The 19,609-nt window shown below is 44.8% G+C and overlaps 1 protein-coding gene across 2 annotated transcripts in view; it reads left to right on the top strand.

Annotated features, from left to right (window-relative positions):
* CPA6 (carboxypeptidase A6) overlaps positions 1 to 19,609 on the top strand; it is a 234,521-nt gene that overhangs the window by 207,452 nt on the left and 7,460 nt on the right. Inside the window, exons 9-10 of one of the 2 annotated variants that reach the window (XR_002099514.1) lie at positions 14,269 to 14,471; positions 18,949 to 19,153. Coding sequence is in view for 1 of the 2 variants with exons in the window: in XM_019527765.1 (XP_019383310.1) it covers positions 14,269 to 14,471; positions 18,949 to 19,033 (288 nt within the window). In the remaining variant the exon portion in view is untranslated. The remainder of the gene's footprint in view (positions 1 to 14,268; positions 14,472 to 18,948; positions 19,154 to 19,609) is intronic. The other variant, XM_019527765.1, reaches the window with a different exon arrangement.

Here is a 19,609-nt window from a genome sequence, read left to right as displayed (position 1 = left end):
TGGGGTGTCAGGGGAGGGCAGCAGGGGAGGGTGCCACCACCGTGATCCTCCACTTTGCCATCAGGCAGGGAGATGGAGGGAAGCCCTGTTGCTCAGGTAGCCAGGGCATTTGCTGCTGCTACCAACTTCTCCAGCAGCAACGCAAACTTGGGCCCATGCAGCCCAGGATGTGCAGCCAATTGCCGCTTGCCTTCTTGGCAGCACATGCACAGTTGCCCAAAAGCATTACGGACAGACAGACATACAGACAGACAGACTAAGCCTTTTATTATATTAGAATTTATTAGTGAAAGTTTATTGAAGAAATAAATATCTGCTTTTAAGCATATGGAGATTAATTCTTAAATTCTCAGTATTAAATAAATGTCATATTAACAGATCTAAATTTGGCATGAATATGGCTCAATTACTAAATACAGTATACATCAGTATACATTGTTAGAAGTGTATTTTTATGGCTGGACTGTAGAGTTTATGCACCAGATCAAGTACACTGAAGTCGTAGTATGGTAGTTAGAAGACTTGACTAGAATAAAAGAGAATTTTGCTTCTACCTCTGATTTCACGCAGATTTCTTATGTGACCTTAGACAAGTTGCTTTGTCTTTCAAGTCACCCCCATCTCCCCTTCCTTCTTTGTCCATCTTGTTTATTTAAATGTAGATTCTTAAGGGAAGAGGTTATTAGTCATCATGGCCAAGTACAGACAGTCAAAAGGCCCAAGGCTAAATTGATTCAATATTTGCTGATTAGTGAAAACTGCATAGATTGAATCAATAAGCAAGTGAGCAGACATTCGCTTTTGATTCTGGGAATGCAGCCACTTGCCTGCAGTTGCCCAGGCCAGAAGCCATAGGGCATTAGAGCACACGTGCCTGCTCAGCTGGAGCAGACAGCTTGAGCCAAAACTAGCCCACCCACCCTGTGAGACAGAGGTTGGTTCAGGTGAGGTGCAAAGCATTCTGGGATGCTGAGGGACCATTACTTAACTTTAATCTGGAGGGGATCTGGGACAGAAACTCAATAAACTGATAAAATGTAAATCAGTTAGGTCTGATACTACATCCATCCAGGTGTGGCGGTCAGGCGCCCCCACAGGCTCCTGAAAGGGAGAGGTTAATCCCCACAGGCCCCAAACCCCAGAAACAGCCCCCACACAGGGAAAACTTACCTCCTGCCAGGCAGCCAGAGCAGGAGCCGGGACCGCGGCCACGCGAGCTGTTGTTACGCCGGCTGTTTAATCAGCTGTTTCCCGGGCGGGGAACAGCTGGACCAATTGCGGTGGCTGTATTGGCCACTGCGGGAAAGTTTAAAAGCCCCGCCAGAGCCCGGGTGGGGGAGGAGCTGAAGACAGAGGGCGCTGGGGTGCAGCATGCCAGACGTGCTGAGGCTCCTGAATGGGAGAGGAGTGGCACAGCTAGCACACCACCAGCATTTCAACTCCCTGTAGAAGGCAGAGCAGGGGAAGTGTTTCAACTCCCTGTGGAAGACGGAGCAGAAGAAGCACTTAAGCTCCATGTAGCAGGCAGAGCAGGAGAGGCATTTGAGCCCCCTGCAGGAGTCTGGGGGAAAGGAGGCAGCTCCACATCCCTCTCCTCCCCAGGAGCATATTTCTTTTGAAAGAAAGAAAAAAAGGAAAAATCAAAGAGATAGAGGGAAGCAATGTAAGAGCAAAGCGCCCACTGCAGTAGGCACAACATCACACCTAGATAGCCTGACAGCCTTGAGGGAGGGAAGGATATACATCAAGGCCGGAGGGACAAATACCAACTGAGCCCACTCAGACGTGGGACTCCTCCCGAAGCAAGCTGTGGGCAAGCCCACAAGGTTGAACCACCATTGTGCAGATGCCCATCCGGTTGGCGAGTGGATGGGGTGTACGGGAGGCGGAGCCCCGTGGAACATCGCGCCAAAATGAATACTGCTGTTTCCTGGGAAGCCCTCCCAGGAAGATCTCCATTGAACCCTCTCACTTGATAGTATAACATCAAGTCATGGCAGGTGAGTTGTGGGGAGGAGCTACATACCTGGCAGGCAGTGCAACATGCAACGCCCCTGGCATCACACCAGGTTTATCTTAAACCAGTTTTGGCCATTTTGAAAGCAGTTTATCTGTACTGAACTTCTGCTATATTACGGATTTGAACCAGTTTCTGATCACTTTTATTGGTTTATGTGTAATTTCTGTCCCTAGCCCACGTGTTTGTAGTGCTTAGCACAATGGCACTCCAATCCTTCTTGAAAGCTCTGGATCCTAATATAAAAATAATCTTATTGCTTTAAATAAGTAAACAATCACCAGTACAAGTAAGAACTGCACCATCTGACTACAAGTGAACATTGGTTTTATCTTTATATACATTTCTGCAAATTCTGGTGTTAAAACCACGCACAAGTTAAGTTTGAATGGGCACCCATATTTGAGTGACAGCAGGAGAGGAAGGGTAGAACAGAAATACTAGAAAATCCAGTAAAATTCTTATAAAAATACAGAAGTATAATTTTTACATTGATCTTTGCATATTATGAGCACTGTCTGTCATCTGGTAAATGAGTTTTCTCTATTGCTTCTATTCTTCCTTTCCCAAACTGCCTATGTTAATATTGTATTTACTCAAATCCAAGACAAGATTCCACCCCACCCCACCCCAACCACACACAATCAACAAAAGGGGGAAAAAACTTCATCTTAAATTCCAATACGGGCCTGGGGCAGACAGCAGCTCAGCTCCAGTTTCATCCCCAGCCCCCAGCTTCTGTGGTGGGAAAGGGGATGTGCAGTGGGGGGAGCGTAGGAGAGACCACACAGTCGAGATGGGGAGCACATGGGGAAGGCCCATGGTTTGAGGGTAGCACAGAAGGGATTTTCTGCCCCCCACAACGATCAGTTCTGGCTCCTCTGGCCTTACCCAACCAGGCCCAGGGCTGCTGCCACTGCATCTGCCTAGCTAGACTGGGCCAGAGCCACTGCAGCTGACTGCCCCAGAGCCAAAGTCACCATAGAAGGTAAGAGGCAGGGCATGATTGTACAGATGGTAGTGAGCAAGCCAAGGGGAGGGGAAAGAGGTCTGGCCCCTCACCCCTCTCTGCTGCTTTCCCCACCACAGTGAGGGTGGGAGGGAGTGAATTTAAAACAACCCTTCAATAATATAGATTCCATACATAGAAATTATGACAAATTTATCATTTTCCATGTATAGAATCTAATTACTAAGCAGCTGTCTTCAATTCAAAATTGTCTTGGCTTTGTATAAATATGGTAATAAAAACAAAAACTAGAGATTATTTCAACTCAGTAGCTTATAGAAATCCTTAGTACAGAAACATTATCTGAGCCATTCTTGTTAGTACTGTTTTTCATTGTAATACATTATTTTTGCAGCATTTATACATATCTTCCAACAAAAGCTCTAAATCTTTCAAAAATTTAAATGCATGTCTGCCTTTACACAGCAGAGTAGCTTCATTGATTCCCATATGCTTAAATTCCACACACACGTAAGCTAAAGGAACAGAGCCCTAGTTTTGGATATCTTGCTGTCTCAAACCCAACTCCAGTCCTTCCCTTTTTGTTTTACTATGCTAGAGTCTCAATATTGGGCCAATATCAAGGGGTACTCAGTGTGCTCAGGAGGCATGGTGAAAAAGCCAGTTCTGTCCTTGGAGCCAATCTGTGCTGGTTCCTGGAATAATTTAGTGCATCCTGAACACTAGTACTGATTACCCCTCCAAATAGATTTTCTCTTAACCTGAAATCAGTGAGTTGGAACACAGGCTAATTTATTTCACTAGATGCAGGAACAAAATTGACATAGGACCCCCAACAGCAGATCTGTGCAACCTAAGAATGCCTCTCTCTACGAAGGGATATTCCCAGGCCTGACTAAAATTTGCACAAGGGAAATACTGCAAAGCTGAATAAATCTGAAGCCCCAGCCCAGCTTTTATTTTCACTCTTTGTTAAATTTATAAGCACTCCCATGCACTTGGTTTTCAAAAGAAACTATTAATTGTATAAATGGAGTGCAGCGTTCTCCTGCTAAGTCCTTGGAGTAGCATTTTATTGTACCTGATTAGGTACACTGTTCATTTCTTTTCAGTCCCCAACTGATCTATCATTTCACTTATAATTCCTCTTCTTCTGCTTCCCCCAATCCTACATGAAAATCTAAACACTGTTCCTTGGCTTCTCTCTGAGTGAAATTTCTTTTTCTTAGATAGAATATTTGTAGCTCTCTAAAAAGCTTGTGCTCTACCAGCTAAAGGAGACCTCATATCTGATCTCCGTTTTACATTGCTTTGAAAAAAAAGTATTTTTTTTCCAGAAACAAAGACTAAGATGCATAGAAATTCACTGTTTTGTAAGCAACAAGTCAGAGGCAACATTAGAACTCTGAAGTTCTTCACACCAAGGCCCATACTTAGCCATCATACTCGTTTCTCTCCAAATGGAGCAGAGACAAACAAGGGTCATATTTTTCCGGTTACATTCTCCTGATCTGCATAAAAGCCTATATGAATGCTCAACCTATCTGACCCTGCTGGCTGGGTGAGAGGCATGGATCCTCTTTGCAGGGTCGGCCTGTGGGTGCAGTCCATCATGCTGGTTCAGCCCCATGTGCCAGATCCAGCCCCACACACAAACCTGACCCCACACATCTGGAACCGGCCACATGCTGGCCCAAATCTGTGTACCCAGATTCAGCCACAGGACAACCCTATGTGCAGGCACAATCTAGCACACATGGCCACTTCATCTGGTCTGTAGAGCTCTCCATGGATCCAGAAATTTCCAGATCTGCAGCAAGACTCATGGGCCAGATGACTCCGCAGGCTGGATCTGGCATTCAGGCTGGAGGTTGAGCACCACTGGCCTATACACTTTATGCTCATAAAACAGATTTAAAAACATCTTAACTGGCTCAGATGCATTTTCAGTTTATAGGCAGGGCTTGGATTTCACATGGTAGTGTAACCCAGGCAGTACTCCAAGAGGTACCCCCTCTCTAATTGAAGGGATCAGAGCAGGTGCACAAGTGCTGTGGGAGGTGTTGGGACCCTCCTCCCCCTATAGAGCCCAGCCAGATCACCATTGGGGCCTTAACCATATACCTTTTAATGAAAGAACAGTAGTGGGAACATAACAGGTATAAATCAGGGGGTATAGGGGACATTACAACACCCTGAGGGGGCAGGATTCAACAAAGGTTAGATGCTTACAATCACAGACATATTCATCCAGTTGACAAAAGACAGGGTTAACAAATATAAAACACAAACAGCAGAACAAACAATACTGGTTGGTGAAATATAAAAGGCACAAAATACAAAATGTTAAATAACAAGAAATATAGGGCCTGGGTACCTGGAGGGCAGGGGAAAGAGGAAAAACAAAATGACCCCTTTCCACTGCAACAAGAATTTCTCCCTGTCACTTCACTCACCCCAAGTCATCCCAGCTGGGAGTTGAATTCAGATCTCCCATGTGGTATGCAAAAACCTCTAACACACAGCCCCCAGTGCTGGGATTGCTCTAAGCTGCTAGGGGTCTTGACCTTCCTGGAGCCCCAGCCTCATGTCGAGCTGCCTGGCCTCTTATTGGAGGAGCTGGAAGCAGGGCTGGGAACCTCTCAGGTCACTGCTCAGATCCTTGCTGGAGCTGGGGAGCCTCTCCTGCTGGCTGCAGCCTCTCGTAGGGGATCCTGGAGCCTAGCGAGAACCCTCTCCTGCCGGCCGCACACCGCACTGCTGAGGGTCCAACTGCTGCCTGCAGGTCCCACTCCTTCAGGCTCTTCTGGGTCACTGCTCCCACCCCGCTGCCCCAGCTCCTTGAAATTCCTTCCTTGTGGTCCCTCACTGGTCTCTCCTGAGCCAGTTGCGCTGCCCCTTTTATCCCCCCCCCAGGTGACCCAAAGGGGCAATCAGGAGACATGGAGGGTGAGTCTCTGGGGCCTCATTGGTGAAGCAAGGGAATCCCAAACCCTCCAATCATCTTTTACCCTTTCAAAACCCCGGGCTAAATCACTACCAGATAGCCCATCACATTTGTCTCTAAGCAAGTATATTGTAAGCATGAACCCTATGAGTGTTGCCCCAGTGTGCCTTCATACCAGTAGTTTCCTGTTTAAGATGATGTTGCTATGCCATGTCCCTTCCCTTCTGATGTATTTGGCTCTATTGTTTTGTATTCTGTGCAGACAGAAAAAGGAAATATAATCTTAGCAGGCTACAAAATGAAATTTAGTATCGACCATAATTATTTGTTTAATTAGGTTAAGGTGCAGCATGGTCTTCCAGAGGCAGTACTAGCAGCTGCAACAGTGAATATGTTTAAAAGTAGAGAGTATATAGTTCGCAACGTCTTTTTTATTTTGTGTGCATACAGTGCCTAGCACAAGGGATCCTGATTTCTCAGTTAGAACTACTAGGCTCTACTATACCAAAAATAAATCAAAATATTAAAAACCCTACTGTGCAAGCATTTAGAGTCAAATCCAATTAACAGTACTTCACATGTAGGTGGCATAGGGAATGAGAAACTGAGGGAGGGATTGTACCTAGGCCCTGCCATATAGCTGGACAATGGAAGCAACTACCTCATACTGACAGGAGTAGTAGAATTCATAGACTTCATAGACATTAGGGGCTGGAAGGGACCTCGTGAGATCGTCAAGTCCAGCTGCCCCCCCCTCCCCCCCGCCACAGGCAGGAAGTCAGCTGGGATCAAGTGATCCCAGCAAGAAAAATATCCAGCCTTTTTTGAAAGAGTCCGAAGTAGGTGCTTGCACCACCTCTGGGGGGAGTCTGTTCCAGACCCTGGACACATGCGCTGTAAACAACTTTTTCCTTATGTCTAGTCTAAATTGGCCTTCCTGGAGTTTGTGGCCATTAGAACTTGTTATCTCTTGGGGAGCTCTGGTGAACAGCTGTTCTCCCAGGTCCTGGTTAACCCCTCCTATATAATTGTAGGCTGCTACCAAGTCCCCCCTGAGCCTTCTCTTTTCCAGACTGAAGAGTCCCAAGTCCCTCAGCCTCTCCTCATACGGCCTTCCTTCCAGGCCTTGGATTATATGAGTGGCTCTCCTCTGGACTCTTTCAAGTTTTTCCACATCCCTCCTGAAGTGGGGGGCCCAAAACTGGACACAGTACTCCAGCTGCACCCTCACCAAATCCAAGTAAAGCGGGAGGATGACATCCCTGGTTTTGCTTGAGAGGCATCAGTAGATGCACGCCAGAGTTTGGTTTGTTTTGCCAGCCACAGCATTGTATTGGTGACTCATATTCATCTTGTGGTCAGTCAGGACCCCCAAGTCTGTTTTGGTCGTGGTGCTAGCAAGTGTAGCACTGCCGAGCTTGTAAGTTTGTTGAGGGATCTTCCTACCAAGGTGAAGCACCTTACACTTCTCAACTGGTCATCTGGTTTTGGTCAACCCACCTTGAGAGCATATCCAAGTCGGCCTATATCCCCAGCCTGTCCTGCGGTGTGACCACCCTCCCCCATAATTTAGTGTCATCCATGAACTTTGCCAGTTTGCATCTGATGCTTGACTCCAGATCATTAATGAAGATATTAAAGAGTACCGGCCCAAGAACCAAGCCCTGAGGAATGCCACGGCTCACCCTGCACCATGTTGATTTGGTCCCATCAACTGCTACTCTTCAGGTCCGACCCTGTAGCCAGTTACCTAGCCATCGGACTGTAAGATGATCAAGGCCACAGTTCCCCAGCTTAGCCATGAGGATATCATGGGGAACCAGGTCAAAGGCTTTCTTGAAATCCAGATATATGACATCCATGTCATGTCCCTTGTCCAGGGCTTATGTTACCTGGTCATAGAAGGAGATGAGGTTGGTCAGACAAGACCTACCAGTCACAAAGCCATGTTGGCTGGCCTTCAGAACCTTGCCTTCTGTTAGTCTGGTGTTGATGGATCCCTTGAAAATTTTCTCTAGGATTTTGCCAGGGATGAACGTCAGACTGATTGGTCTATTATTCCCCAGGTCATCCATCCTCCCTCTCTTGAAGACAGGGACCACATTGGCCCTTTTCCAGTCTTCCGGGACCTTGCCCAAGCACCACGAATTTTCAAATATCTTTGCCAAGGGGGGTGCAATGATTTCTGCCAGCTGCTTCAAGACTCTCAGATGCATTCCATCAGAGCCCGCAGGCTTGTGCATGTTTAGATTCTCAAGGTGTTCCTTCACCTGATCCACATCAATTATGGGCCCACCACCTGCTCCCAGGCTGGTTCATGTCCTTTCTGACAGTGCAATCCCCTTGGGAGGGTGAAAAACCGATGCGAAAAAGTCATGGAGGAGATTGGCCTTTTCTTGGGCATCAGATGTCAGCTGCCCTGTTTGATCCTGCAGGGGCCCAATACTATCTTTATTCTTTTTTCAACTTCCCACATATCTGAAGATGGATGTTTTGTTGTCCTTGATCCCCACAGCTAACCTGAGTTCAGTTTGTGTCTTGGCTTTTCTAAACCACTCCCATTTTCCACCTGAAGTAGGCTTCTCTTTTGAGTTTAATGAGGTTCAGCAGTTCCTTGTTCAGCCAAGGGGGCTTCCTTGCCCATTGATTACATTTCAGGCAAGATGGAAAGGCTTCCCCCTGTGCCTCAAGGGTTATGTTCTTAAGAGATGACCATTCCTCATGTACTCCCTTATCTAGGGGGATATGGCCCCTAATTTCATGATTTACCAAATCTCTGAGTTTGCAAAAGTCAGCCTTTCCAAAGTTAAGGATTTCAGTTTACTGAGGGATGTGCCTGCTCTTTGGTGACCAAATCATGGTCACTGTCACCAAGCTTCCCCTCGATCCTCAGATTGCTCACCAGCTCCTCCCCTTTGGCCAGGACCAGATGAAGCAATGCCTCTCCCCTAGTTGGCCCATAGACTTCCTGTGTTAGGTAGAGGTCATCAATGCAAGCAAGAAAGCTGCGTGACCTGTCTGATTTGGCTGTGCACTCTTCCCAAGAGATGTCACGGAAGTTGAAGTCCCCCGTGACAATCATGCATCAAGAGCGTGCTGCCTCAACCAGTTCCCTATTGAATTCCCAATCAAGTTCTTCCTCTTGGTGGGGAGGTCTATAGTATACTCCCACAAGTATGTCACCCTCCCCATGTTCTCCCCGTATTTTGACCCAGAGGGTCTCAAGAGGCCCATCCTGGTTAGAAAACTAAATTTGCAGGGAAGTGAACTTATCCTTGATATAGAGAGCAACACCCCCACCTCTCTTCCCAAGATGGTCTCTCCTGTATAAGGTATAACCCTCCAAAGCAACAGACCAATCATAGGTAGAGTCCCACCAAGTGTCTGTTATCCCCACAAGGTCATAGTCATTTTCGCATAAGATAAGGGCCAGTTCCTCTTGCTTGTTTCCCAATCTCCTGGCATTTGTGCATAGGCAGTTGAGTCTGCCATGAGAAGCCCCATGTCAATAGACCACCCATCCCCCAGCACTCTTAGTTTAAAGCCCTGTCAAAAAGGTCAGCCATCCTGGCTGAGAAGAGCTTCTTCCCCTTCCAGGTGAGGTGGAGGCCATCCCTTCCCAACAGTCTGCTGTCTCTGAATTGCAGACTGTGGTCAAAGAACCAAACCCCTTGTGATGGCACCATCGCTGGAGTCTTCTATTCACCTCACCAATGCACCTTTCCCTCCAGAGCCCATGTCCTGCAACTGGGAGGATCGATGAAAAAACTACCTGTGCCCCCAGACCCTGAGCCCAGCCCCCAGAGCCCTGTAGATAACTCAGCACGGACTGCTCCGTGCCATATAATTTGTGCCCACATGCATGAGTAGCATGGGACGGTGGTCAGAGGGCTGGACAAGTCTGGGGATCCTCTCCATCACATCACGGATATGAGGTCCAGGCAAGCAGCAGACCTCATGGGCTATGGGGTCAAGGTGACAGATTGTTCCCTCTGTTCCGCTAAGGAGGGAGTCATCCACCACAATAACTCTGCACCTCCTTCTGGGCACAGGTGCTGGTGGCCCTCCATCCTCACATGCTGGAGCCAGCGGTATGGCTGGCTCAGTTGATGTGAGGGGTGCAAAATGGTTTTGCAGCTCCAGGGAAGTGGTAACCCTGGTGCTGCGCCTCTTTGGGCCAGAGACAACCATCGTCCAGGCAACCCCAGGCTGGATTTTGTGGCGGTTCCTTCGTTCTGCCATGCTTACAGCCTGCAGGTAAGAGTCCAGCTCCTGCTCTGCATCTCTAAGGGAGCACAGTCACTGGACCATTGCCTGGAATTCCCTAATCTAGCACTCCAGAGCCTCTACCATTGAGCACATGCCACAAGGGGAGGTATCAGTGCCCCCAAACCCAGCTGCCTGCAGTCTTGCTAGGCAGCTTCCACATGGAGCCAGGGGCTCCATCTGAGAGGAGGCCAGGGCCAAGAGTCCCACCTGGGTGGGGGTAGGGACTGCAGGCTCCATTTGAGTATAGGCCAGAACCATAGGCTCCATTTGGGTGGAGACTCCAGGGGTGTCAGAGCAGGGGAGTCCAGGTGCAGGGTGGAGCCCCGGGGTGCAACGTGTCCCACCCACCATGATCCTTGTAGTAGTCTGGCTACTACTGTGCAGACCCTTTGCTACGGCTCAGTGCCTGGAGCCTCGGGCCCTGCTGCTTGCCCTCCTGCACAAACTCCCACCCTAACTTGTGCACTGGGCAGAAAAGTGTGCCTGTTTGCGCATTCTGTTCGTGTGGCTCTGGTCGCGCAGCACCCTGGGTGGCTGGGTGAAGTAGGATCTGGTCAGGGCGAGCCCCCCCCTTGGCTTCTCTCAGCTGCCTCCCTGTAGCTGGCTAGTCTCTCCCACCACGGACCCCACTCACCTTCAGCTCTACTGGGGGTTAGGCGAGGTTCACTACAGCTGCTGGGGCTCACTGGGGGTCTTTGGGGTGCAGGAGGTGCAACGGGCTTATTCCTGTGTGTCTCTCACCACTCCCTGACCCAAACTGCAGCTTTTTTCCATTGGCAGGCACTTTTAAACTATGCGCATGCGCAGTGGGCCCGCCACTGGCACCACACTGGTCCCAAGCTAGCAGGGACCCTCCCCAGGACTTGGGGGACCCTCCCCCACCAGAAAGGGACTGGTGAGTACCCTCTCCGCTCCCCTCTCTCCCTGGGGGGCTAGGTCAAGTAGGAGCGAGCCCTTCCTCAGCTCCTCTCAGGTGCCTCCCCGCAGCTGGCTAATTCCTCCCACCACGGGCCCTGCTCACCTTCTGCTCTGCTGGGGATCAGGTGGGGTCCTCTGCAGCTGCTGGGGATCACTGGGGGTCTTCGGGGTGTAGGGGTGTGACAGATGTACACCCATGCATCTCTTGCCACTCCCTGACCCAAACTAGTAGGTACAAGGAAGTTTGGGATTCATGCTGTTCCTCAGTCCATTCACAATCCCACCACCATGCTTCTATACAGAAGTGAGGTCTCTTCATCCCTACCCCTTTACTCAAAGTGCTTCTAGTTTATTCTGGGCTTTGGACAACTACAGCAGGGGCAGGAGGACTTGGCTGTCTCAAGAAAAACATTTCAGGATATAAAAATCAGGCAAAGAGTTCACTTTTTCTGTATTTCTGTTTTCTAGCTGTGATTGTACTTTTGACATTTGACAATAGATGACATTTACTAGTTATCTTCCCATTTTCAGTTTCCTTCTGGAAACTCTGTATGGTCTCATTGCCTTATCCATGTATACACTGTTGACATATCCATGTGGGAAAGCCCCTGCCAGTGATGTCATTCCTTCACAGGTCATCTAAGAAAAGGGTTAATTTCAAGTGGAATTGCAAGAGGTACATTGCAGGTCACGCAGCAATTCTGAACTCCTCATCTTCACTATAAACTAAATCTCATTCTTTATGTCTGGATTATAAGGATCTAGACACATATGGGATTACAGTATTTGTTAATGAAGATGTTTGCTTTCATGATTCCCTAAACAAAACTCTAATTGGAGATGAGCAATCCAATTGAAAAAAGTGAAATTTTGGGGGGACTTTAGAAAATACAGGTTCCCCTCGCTTTAAGCATGTTCTTTATGTGTGAATTCGCTCTTATGCAATGACCCTTTTAATACCAAAATGTTGTTACATGCGAGGTAAATTTACTCTTACGCGATCGGTGTGGTGGAAGCCCGCAGTCAGCTGCTTTGTGTGGTGCATTGTGGGAGTGACACACACCAAAATATAGTGTGTGGATCTGTGCTATTCTCTCATTGTCAGAGACCCACTTTTTCTGCAGTTGCCATCCCCATTATGATAGTGTCCTGTGCTTGTGTGTACTGTCTGATGTTGGTAAGTACCAAAATAGTCTTGTAAAAGTGGTAGAAAGGGGTCTGGGGGTCAGGACAGTCGAGATCTTGGAACATATCCCTATTTGTTACATTGTAAAGTGGGTTCCCTTCATACGAATTTTCCAGGAACGCATCTACAGCATAAAGCGAGGGAAACCTATAGTTTTTTGTAGCTGTAGTAATTCACAAGATCCTGAGGCAGGATGCTTTTGATATATAGGTCACTTAGTGCCTATCCATTCTTCAGTGAGCAGACCATAACCTATCTGTACCTAAGCAGTCACAAATAGGTATCTCTTACAGTCTCTGATGAGGAGTGACATACACTCTTTTTGTTACTGCTGTTGGGATTGATAGCTTGATAGTGATCAGTGGAAAAATTATAGGAGTGAGGAGGAAAAAAGCTCATTACTAAATCACATTATTTCTTATAGGATTCTCACATGCTCCTGAAGGCACTCCCAATACAAAACAAATATATGAACACAGTACTTAGTCTCTGGTTGCAGCAGAGAATATGGTAGTCATGGTATTGCTGCTCTGTGGGACTTGTATAAAGTTTGGAGTTTTCATGTAAAAGTGTAATTCATGTGTACAGGTTTTTAGTTGTAGCCATGTTGATCTAAGGACATAGTCAGGCAAGCTTCTTTGGGTAGATGTGATATGTTTTAGTAGACCAGCTGGTTAGCTGGAAAAAGTTCTTTGAAAGCTTTCAGGCACAAGCACACTTCTTCAGGCATAGGGGTCTCTGCTGTTCTGAGATCGCCAAGGAATAAAAGAAGCTAGAAGTGTAACAGGACGTCATTGAGAATGTAAATGGGTGGAAATTAGGAAAACAAAGTGTAGGGAAGGGAGGGGGGGAAACGAGGGGGAAATAATGCCAAAAGGTAAGTAAGGGAGACTCTACTGTAGTTGAGTTCTCTAAGGTAGAAAAGAGGTAGTCTGTGAAAAATGAAATAGCTGGAAATTAGGAAGACAAAGGGTAGAAAAGGAAGGGAAAGTGGTTGGGGGGGGGAAGGAAAGGGTAAATGGTAATGTCAGGCAGATACCTGGTGAATCAGATGTCACGCAGGTTGTAATGTGTCATAAATCCAATGTCTATATTGAGTCCATGATTTTTGTATCCAGTAGATTTATAAAGTGAAGTTCATAGGCTTGTCCATGACAGGTGTTTTGTAAGTTTGCTTTGAGGATTAAAACTGAGAGATCAGAGAGGGAGTGATTGTCTTGTGAGAAGTGTGCACCCACAGGTAATTGTATATTTTTATCTTTGATTGATTTTCAGTGTACGTTCATTCTGGTGTACAGTTGTTGGTTTCTCCAACATATTTTCCATCAGGGCATTTGGTGCACTTTTGCCTACCTTTCGTAGACGAGCCTGCAAACTTTGTTCTGACCTGTTGTGGTCTTTTGAGGTTCTTGTCAACAGAGAAAAAAAAAACTGCTCTATTATTTTTCCATAGGTCAAAAAACACGTAAAAACCAAGAGCTAGTATTTTCAAAGGAGTGTCTCAAGTTTAATGAGGGGTGCCTAGAGTCTAAAACAGTCAGGAACCACTGTTTTAGATGGGCCTATACATGTTCCCTAAATTAGTTTTTTCAATAATGCATACATGCTGGCTGTAAACAGCCTAAATAAACTCCTTCCTCACATAGAACCCAGGGAAAAATAGGAGGAAGAACAAGCAGTAGCTTTCCTCTTGGGGTAAGAAGAAATTTCATGGAGAAAAGCTGCAGGTAGTGCCTATGGTTTGGCAAATTACAAGCCTGTGAGTTTACTGGATGAAAGTACAGACTGTTCCACTAATCTCTTGGCTGTTCAGATCTGTTTCTTTTCACACAGCAGGCTCTCCATGTGCTTTCACAAGTAAGAAGGCACTGCATTTTAGTTTCCACGCATATGCAGACTTAAGTCAGAATCTGGCCCTTATATATCATTTTTGAACATGTACTTTCTGTCTCAATATGTAGATGAAGGTGCTTCCTTTCACCCATGCGACGATACCTACTGTGGTCCTTTTCCGGAGTCTGAGCCTGAAGTTAAGGCTGTAGCTCACTTTCTTCGCAAACATCGGAAACAAATAAAAGCCTATTTGTCTTTTCATGCATATGCCCAGATGTTGCTCTACCCATACTCTTACAAATATGCAACAATTCCAAATTTCAGCTGTGTGGTAAGTACATTAGTACTTGGAAGAGAAGATGCCCTTATAAAACATTTCTCTTACATTGTTTAGAAAACAGTACTGCTTTTCCAATGAAGTATTGTTTTTCTAATACTTCACCCACTTTTCATTTTAGTAGTATTTATTTTAGATCCATTTCCAATCTTATCACTGGTTAGGCAACTTTTATTTAAAGTGAGTCAGCAGTAATTTGATTAGAATGTGATGGCTCCTTCCATCCATCAATCTCTTAAAATTACTTAGTAGTATAAATCACTAGATTTGACTTACAATGCTGTTATAATTTATTGAATTAATATTCATGGGAGTTGTGTTACTAAACCCCTGGGCACCTACCTAAAGGTTGATCCCTTCATGTTTGGAAAAAATGAAGAGATACAAATGTTATGAGACATAATGAAGTTCACCTCTGATTTATTAACATTTAAACTGCTAGACAAAATAGAAATAAAAATGGCTTATTAAATTATTTAAATTAGAATTTAGATTAATCAATTAAATTAGAAATCCACTAGATTTCACCAAGAATAACACTTCTAACCCTTTACATTATAGCTCACTGCCATAGCATTGGCTCACTGACCCTTTTGACCTGAGAAGTTAGCCAATATTCTTTCTGGAAGTTTCCCCCATTAGATGAATGAGCCCTGGCTTGATTCTCCCTTCTTCGTCCTCTTTTGGAGGTTGATTGAGGTTCTACTCAGCTGAAGCAGTCCCCATCATTAGAAAAAGAATTATATAACAAATATATAATTTGAATATTTCATACATTGGAAAAATAAAGGAGCCTTACCTTGGTGTCTGTAGTACAAGAAGATAATTGACAAGTATTCTGATGAACACATCCAGAGCTAAGTGAGAGAGGCTGAGAGAAGCAGTCAATGTGTCAGAAAATTCATTCTTAAGAGAAGGATTCTTAAAGCATTCACACACAGGGAAATCCCACCCACCCATAACCTTTTCCATCTAAAATGTTTAGATGGGTGGAAATCTGTTTGGCAACCATGGGCCCAATTACTGACACAGTGGTAGCCTTTTGGTCAACTTCACTGGCCCTTCAGTTAGGACCTGTCAGGCCAGTGATACATTAAATGGAACATGGACCTGAAGTGGCCATCAAAGATATCATTACAGACAACTTCCAATTAGGAGCCAACATCTCTAGATAAATATATTTATTTTTAAATTAAAACAATAAAGCAACCTAAAGTTTGCAAATATTTCACTGATACCCTAAATTATGTATATGTCAGTTCCACAGTGATTTATTTTTGTTTGCCTGTATGTTTTGCAAGAGAGGATGATGAACAAAACCTGCTTCTATGTTGTAGGGAGAATTCAACCAGTAAACCTAGGAGAGAAGCATAGTGAAAAAAGTCACAATAAAGTTATTGTAGAGTTGTATTAAGGTACTTTTGTATACTAGCACTTGCCTTTGACCAAAAAGTTACATCATTGATGGCTCTAAGATGCATATATTTTCAGTATTTAAAATATCTACCAGTATCACATAAGCTAAGATTGAAAAACATAATTATAATTAAGTCTCCAACCAATTTCTCTCTACTAGGGTTCCATGGCTAGATGGACTATGAGAGTTGTTCTGTGCGACTCCACGTGCAGAAAGGGTGAGGAACGTTTAGTGCAAATAGTGCTCAAGATTATTTTAGGTAGAGGCAAAGAAGCTTCTCTTCAGTTCAGTACACACTAGTATTCTGCCAGTCTCTGGTTCAATTAAAGTGCTAAATTATTCAGAGCTGCTCTGAAACTGGAGAGCAGTATACCAGTAACAACATGCATATTCTGTTCTAATTTAGACACAAGTCCCTTATTAACTCTCTACATAAATCTGTTCTTTAAACATCCTTAAAGTGAAGTTGGACTATAGTTTTAATGTGGTAAACGTCTGCAACAGTTATTTCAATCCATAGAGTTTTTTTAATTCCATTTACTATTTATACTTATACAATCCTTCATCTCCGTGTTTGCAATAAGCTTATATGGCATAGAAACATTCCCTCAGCAGATCCCTGTACTAAAATCTACTAATATTGCAGTTTATCTCGAGGCCTGCTCCTCTGAGGTGCCAGGAGTTCTGGTTGCTCAGTATCATTCAGGATCAGACCTAAATAGTAAAATGAAGTACTCACAACTGTTTTTCTTCCTTCTGTGCCTAACAACAATGGTTGGTGTGAACACACTGCCTGTAACCTAAGAATCATACGCTCATTACAGCCAGCTCTTTCTTTCCCTCATACTGGAAGTATACTGTGGTCATTTACTTTGCTCAGTTGTCATGTGTATATGGAAGCCAACACTACATCATTTTTCTAACAGCTTTTTTCTTGTTATTGTCTGACAAATAACTTCTTGGAAACCTGAAATTGAAATCTATTTACTTATAAACACTTTCTCCCTAGCATATTTCCTGGCATCTTATTGTACATTTAGGTCACTGACATGAAGATATAATAGTTCTCAACTTCCCTCCATTTATTTCAGAGTAGGAGATTTCTGGCCCATGTAAGATGAGAAGGAGGCCCAAGTTAAATCACAACCCCCTTCCACAGATTTTGTAGAACTGCGGATGACTAAAGCTGTATGGGGTTTGAAGTGAGCAACTAGACAGAAGTAGACATGGGAAATGACTGTTCTCACTAGTATCCCTTCAGTCTCCAAACCCATGCAGTGCTCCACTGAAGTTCATTATAATATTAATTTTGACATTCCTGCATGCTTTCACTGTCCCTCGTGGATTTGTGTCAAATAGCACACAGGCTAGCAGTATAACTCCTTCACTACATACCAACAGAGACTGATAAGAACCAAAAAGGGCCCAAAAGAAAGTTTATAATACTCTACTGGAGGGTTCACCACAATTTTACGAGTTGCAGGCTGGCATTTGTGACCTGGCTGCCAGTCCTGTCACAGCATCCATGATGCCTCTGCTGCCTTTGCTTACCCACGTGGCCGAGTGCCATAGATACCTGTCCTGAATGGTAACACAGGGGGCAAATAACATGGTGAGGGTAAGTGCCACCTGCTTTAGGGGATAAGACAGTGCAGAAGGGAAGAGTGCAACGGGAGCTGGCACCACAGAGCATTCAGGAGGAGGAAAACCTGCCAGGGAAAACTGTATGCCACTAATCCCAGGTGCCACTGCAGGCTGGATCCAATCTCTTGGCAAGCCAGATTCAGCCTGTGAGCTGTAGGTTTCTGACCCCTGGTCTACTGAACTTTTTACTAAGGTAAAAAAATATTTCTTCCATGGTAAAAATGTCTAGACTGAGTTCCATGCCCAATATAAAATTAATTTTATAAAACTCTAGTTTTTAGGCAAAAATGAAAGTGACCTGTTGTTCCCTAGATTAATATTCAATCAATATTCTACCTCATCTAGGATCCTTCAGTAACATCTAGAAGAATTGAGCTGATAAAGCTTCTGCTAACTGAATCCTATACTCATCTAGGTGAAAAAGGCTGGAAATAAAACCCCAGCAGCTTCCCTTGAAAATTCAGTATCAACCATATCCTATCTCCTACCATCTTACCCATATGGTATTCTGTGTTCTACTCCCAACATTTTTTTCCAACCACTAACATTTTCAACAAACCCATATTAAAGGGTTTCTTTAGGGTTACCCTTTGGTTTGTCCTCTTCATTCTTTTTTGTTTTTTAAGACAACTGTCTCTTTTTTCTGATCATTCTGGGGTGTTCCTAATAGAATTTTTAAAATAAGTTGCACTACAAAATTCTTCTCTCCAACTTCATGGAATAGTGGGCTCTTTCCACCTACACTGTTGTTAAAATTAGTTAGATTTGGGCCATGATTCTCTTCTACTGTCTCTATTCTGTAATGTTCCTTCAGTGACAGAAAAATTGCAGCAGGGGAATTCCTCTAACTTCCACTACTGCCTTATGGTCATGAACAACCTCTTCTGTCATTAGATGGCTAGTGGAAGAGCTTCACTGTAGTATATTCTCTCCAGCCCAGCCCTGGAATGCCATCAGCAGTTTCCCTACACAAGTGCACCAATGTAGGATTAGTGGAGTGGAAAATCTAGCTACTGATGATAGATTTGAATTTTATGCATGGCTTTTAAGCTGCATAAATAAAGGACAGTTCTTTCCCAGTGTAACACCATGGTCTAGATTTGCTGTGTCACCACATTGCAATGTAAGCCTGTAGTTCTAGATACTTAACTGGTGATCATTCATAGTTCAACAAAGTTCTCTATGCCATGAAAGTATTAAGCCAGGCTACAAATACTAGAGCATTAAAAAAACCAAAAACAATTTGCTGTCAAAATTGTATTTATCCATTAAATCATGTAAACTTGGCCTCCAGAGAACTATAAAACCCAGGAGCTGCATTAGGAGTAAATGCTGTGCAGTTCAAGTTCAAATCCTATTAGAGTTTTTAATGTGAAATCTAATATATTTATTTTTTTCTCCCACACACAGGAGTCTGCAGCTTATAAGGCTGTTAATGCTCTTCAGTCAGCTTATGGTATAAGATATAGATACGGCCCTGCATCTAGCACTTTGTGTAAGTTTCTGTACTAAAATGATTTGTTACTTTGACCTACATACAGTAAGAAGGGATTGCCTTTACCAAAACAAAGGAAGCAAATGGCCTCTACAATAAACTTTGATCAAATTGTGACAGGTGAGAAGGACAGAAGGGAAGTTTGTAACATTTAGTAAAACTGTAATGAAAGAGATTAACGCAGCAGATGCTAGGGGGCAAAAGCCAAGCGAACAGGCTGATGAGTTGCAGTAAATTCTGGGGTGTAAAAAAAGGAAACGAAGAAAGAAAAGGGGTGTTTTTAATAGATACTGTGGTCCCAACACTAAATCTTGAGATAAGTGAGAGAAAAGAATTCCCAGGTTGCAGGTAGCAGCAGGAGCCATGCCCCCTGGATGAACCACTCATGACTCAATCCTGTGCCCTGCTGGCTGTACAGCCCTTGCCCCTCCCCTAGCTTCAGCCCCAACCCCAACCCCACTCCCTCTCCCTCCCCACCCTGATGCACCAGAAGCCCTCAGCCAGGCTGCCTTGTGGCCCTAGCACTGCCCCACATGGGGGGGGGGGGGGCTAAGCTCCATTAGCCCACCCCTCACA

This window comes from Gavialis gangeticus, unplaced genomic scaffold, assembly GCF_001723915.1.
Source record: "Gavialis gangeticus isolate Ggan-Ray unplaced genomic scaffold, GavGan_comp1, whole genome shotgun sequence".
Classification (NCBI taxonomy): Eukaryota; Metazoa; Chordata; order Crocodylia; family Gavialidae; genus Gavialis; species Gavialis gangeticus.
This window is presented reverse-complemented; position numbering and strand designations above follow the sequence as displayed.